Source organism: Sinocyclocheilus grahami, unplaced genomic scaffold (genome assembly GCF_001515645.1).
Source record: "Sinocyclocheilus grahami isolate Dianchi unplaced genomic scaffold, SAMN03320097.WGS_v1.1 scaffold1284.1, whole genome shotgun sequence".
Taxonomy (NCBI): domain Eukaryota; kingdom Metazoa; phylum Chordata; class Actinopteri; order Cypriniformes; family Cyprinidae; genus Sinocyclocheilus; species Sinocyclocheilus grahami.
In genome coordinates this window covers 227,090-231,182 of record NW_015506463.1, presented here as the reverse complement: position 1 = coordinate 231,182, position 4,093 = coordinate 227,090, and the positions used below count along the sequence as shown (strand labels likewise).

The following is a 4,093-nucleotide window of genomic DNA, read 5'->3' as shown; positions in this document are numbered from 1 at the left end:
GGAGTAGAGGTGGTGGGAGAGTTAGCAGCGTGCTGTATACTTTCCCCCCGGACTTGTGAGCGTCAGCCCGAGATGTTTCCAGCACAGCTCTCCGCTCTCTCAGCTCGGTCTGCCTCTCCACCAGGTCGCAGATCTGCTTCAAATGCAGCTCGAACATGTCCTCACCTGCACTCAAAGGTAGACACACATCTGCCATTACAGTAAGTAACAGTGAGTAAAACAATGGTAATGTGTGTGAATAGAGTATTAGCAATGTAAGCGAGATTAGCGGCAACCACGCTGGCGATGCTAAGGGGTATAAGCTAATAGCGGACTCTGGAAATAAAAATAAAACTAGTGATAACAAGGTGCTCTGATTTTTTTTGTTGTAGAATACGATAGGGGATATATTCACACGTTATAGAAACGAAAATGATGGTGTATAATAAATATCCTAATGATTTTTGGCATAAAAGAAAAATCTATTTTTTTCACCCATACAATGTATTTTTGGCTATTGCTACAAATATACCCCAGCGACTTAAGACCAGGGTCACATATGACGTTTGAGATGATTGGCTGAAAGGCCACACAGCACAGTACCTGAAGTCCTGACAGGCACATTTCTGGGGTATCCCCTCCTCCATCAGCTTTGATCTTGGAGATCTCTGACTTCATCACATCTGAGTCTGTGGTTCTTATTAGTGGTCCAAATTCTACAAATGCATACAAAATGTGAACAGATTGTGTCTGTATGTAATTAATATTAATTTGGACTATATCTGATCTCTTTTGCCATAATATAAATGAAAAAGTATCATTGCTCTGTTCCAAATCTTAGTAACCTGCCTACAAAGGCAATACTTTATGTCACCATAGGCATGTTCCCAACATAATGGCTTCATTATGTTTCATTATGTCTCCAAAGATACCTCATCTTGGTCAAATTCAAATTGCATCCTTTCTTCGCAGACAAAAACAAACTTAGAGGGAAAAAAACCAAGATAACGAACGAATATTGGTATTAACAAAAACCTATTATAAATTGCATTCTGTCACGAATTCAGTCCATGGACTTCCGTTTATTCACCACCAGATGTCACCCTTTCCATTACATTGACTCTCGCACTACACAAACTGTTGCATAGCACCCCGGACTACATTTCCCATCATTCTTTGCACAATTTGCACACCGCCCTGATTGCTCTGATTGCACACAGGTGTTTCTAATCACCTCACTCACTATATTACACCCACTCTAACCACATTTCTCTGCTGAGTATTGTTTAGCCTGTACCCCTTTCCGAGTCTCCATGTTTTCCTTGTTTTGCCTTGCCTTGCCTGTTTTTTCGGTTTTTGATCTTTGCCTATTTTCTTGGATTTCTCCCTCTCGTCTCGTCCCTGTGATTCTGTCTGCTGATTGGTGACCTACGCTAGCCCTGTTACTATTCTTGTGTTTTGCCCGCCATATACCTGTTTGCCAGTGTTTTGACCCTGCCTGTTTACCACGTCTCTTTAATAAAGCCTGCAGATGGATCCACATGTCTCACGTCTTGTCAGCCCCGTTACAGTGTGTACTTTTATGGCATTTTATGGAATGTTATCATGTGATTATTTCATATGATATTTTAATATTTGCTCACACACTCTCTTTTATAGTTCAGTTCGTCAGAAGAAATCCGAACCAGAGCCCAGCTTTGTGTCTATGAGGAGTGACGAGTCTATAGGTCATCCACCAAATCTCAGGTGCAATATTTAATTAACAGACAAAATTGAAGTGTTTTTATGGCGTTGTATCATGTGATTATTTCATCTGATATTTTAATATTTGCTCACACACTCTCTGTTATAGTTCAGTTCACCAGAAGAAATCAGAACCAGAGCCCAGCTGTGTGTCTACGAGGAGTGACGCTTCTTTGGATCGTCCAATTAATTCTAAGAGTGATGACACAAGGTTTAACCTCAAGTATTACATTGTTTTATAAAAGATATGATTATAGTAAGATATTTTAAAATAAACTGTCATTATTATACAGTATTATAATAAATAAATATGAGCAGAAGTGTGGCTAGGAAATGTAGTAAATCTAATGACAACGAGCAGATATAGAGCACAGAGTAGAAGTAGAATTATTTATTTATTTACATTTATTTAAATTGTATTTGTTTTTTACAGGTCTGACCTTGAGCAGGTGCATTTTTAAAGGGGTCATATGATGTTGATTATTTTGTATATTTGGTGTAATGAAATGTGTTTATGCGGTTTAAGGTTAAAAAAACACATTATTTTCCACATACTGTGCATTATTGTTTCTCCTCTATGCCCTGCCTTTCTGAAACGCGTCGATTTTTACAAAGCTCATCGGTCTGAAAAACGAGGTGTGCTCGCTACTCTACACTGCTCAAAACTCGCATTTGAATCATTAATGGCAAATCCTATAAATATATAAAAAAACGTACTGTGAGTCAGAACAGCCGGCATTGTAGTCTACTCTCCCAGGAAACAGTCCTCCATAAAATGCACTGGACACATCGGAGTATTTGGGTTGAAGTGTTCTGGAACAGTATTGTAAATACAACTTAACCACTGATTTCTAGTCGTGTCCTCTTTTGGAAGACCAAACAAAGTAGTTTCACTTTGACAACGAAACACAGCGTCACACACAGCGGGCTAGAATGAGCAGAGGCCGGTGGGCTTGAGAACGGCGCAGCGGGCAGGCTTGCGGCAACCACATGTGACGACCCCAGGCTGGACTCCGCTGACGAAGTGGATATCGTCCTCTTTTGGAAGGCCAAACAAAGTAGTTTCGCTTTCACAAAGAAACACACAGCGCCTTCACGACATGGCGGCAGCAACAATGCTACAGAGAGAATAAAAGATACGCCTTTGCGTGAACATTTGGGTGGCGTTATGCAAATCTTCCCACATCGTGACGTAGACATGTGGGGGCATGTTAGAACGAGCCGTTTTAGGTAGGCGTGGTTGACTCTTAACTTTTATAAAGAATAACTCTTTGAATTTGAGACTTTAGTCTTTGCAACTTTACAGATCTTCTTTATGCACCAAGAGCTTGTAACACTCCAAAGAGAAAGGAAAATTTGAAATTGCATCATATGACCCCTTTAATAAAGTCACAACTGTTATTATGGTAATGAGAAAAATGTCACCAATGTCAGAGTGTTTGATTCTTGATTCAAGGTCAATCCTGCAACACAGATCCGTAACAAAACCTGTCTGTAAGAAATATGACCAGTCTATGAATCAACCACAAGACAGCACGTATCCTGGTGTAAGGTAAACTGTGGGATTTTTTAATGCAATGCATCACACATTACTCAAATACATCATTAATAACTGGCACATTTCATAAACCCTATGATATGTTCAGTGTCTCACAACACAGAAAACAAAAAATAAATTTTGCTCTGTACATTTAACTCTGTAGCTCATGTAATAATGTGGTATTTTAATTTCCCAGCCTTGAAGTCCTCCACACGTTTAGATCCAATCTGATGAAGAAGTTTGGGCGTCTGTATGAGGGAACAGCGACGCAGGGAAACCCAACACTCCTGAATGACATCTACACAGAGCTCTACATCACAGAGAGTGAGAGTGGAGAGATCAGTAATGAGCATGAGGTGAGACAGATTGAGACACAATCCAGGAGAGCAGAAACAGAGGACACCGCCATCAAATGCAATGACATCTTTAAACCTTTACCTGGACAAGACAAAGCCATCAGAACTGTGCTGACAAAGGGAGTCGCTGGCATTGGAAAAACAGTCTCTGTGCAGAAGTTCATCCTGGACTGGGCTGAAGGGAAAGAGAATCAGGACGTCCAGCTCATATTTCCACTTCCATTCAGAGAAATCAATCTGATGAAGGACAAAACACTCAGTCTCTCAGATCTTCTTCATATCTTTTTCCCTGAAACTAAAGAAATGGAAATATCCAGTGATGAATATAAAGTGTTGTTCATCTTTGATGGTCTGGACGAGTGTCGTCTGTCTCTGGACTTTAATATTAATGAGATTCTATGGGATGCAAACAAAACAACATCAGTGGACGTGCTGCTCACGAACCTCATTGAGGGGAATCTGCTTCCCTCTGCTC

General features: G+C 40.3%; 1 protein-coding gene across 1 annotated transcript in view; it reads left to right on the top strand.

Annotated features, from left to right (window-relative positions):
* Positions 1–4,093, top strand: part of LOC107568823 (protein NLRC3-like) — a 14,752-nt gene that overhangs the window by 8,739 nt on the left and 1,920 nt on the right. The window contains exons 3-6 of the mRNA XM_016254815.1: positions 1,639–1,725; positions 1,832–1,933; positions 3,179–3,274; positions 3,459–4,089. Of these exons, the coding sequence (XP_016110301.1) occupies positions 1,639–1,725; positions 1,832–1,933; positions 3,179–3,274; positions 3,459–4,089 (916 nt within the window). The remainder of the gene's footprint in view (positions 1–1,638; positions 1,726–1,831; positions 1,934–3,178; positions 3,275–3,458; positions 4,090–4,093) is intronic.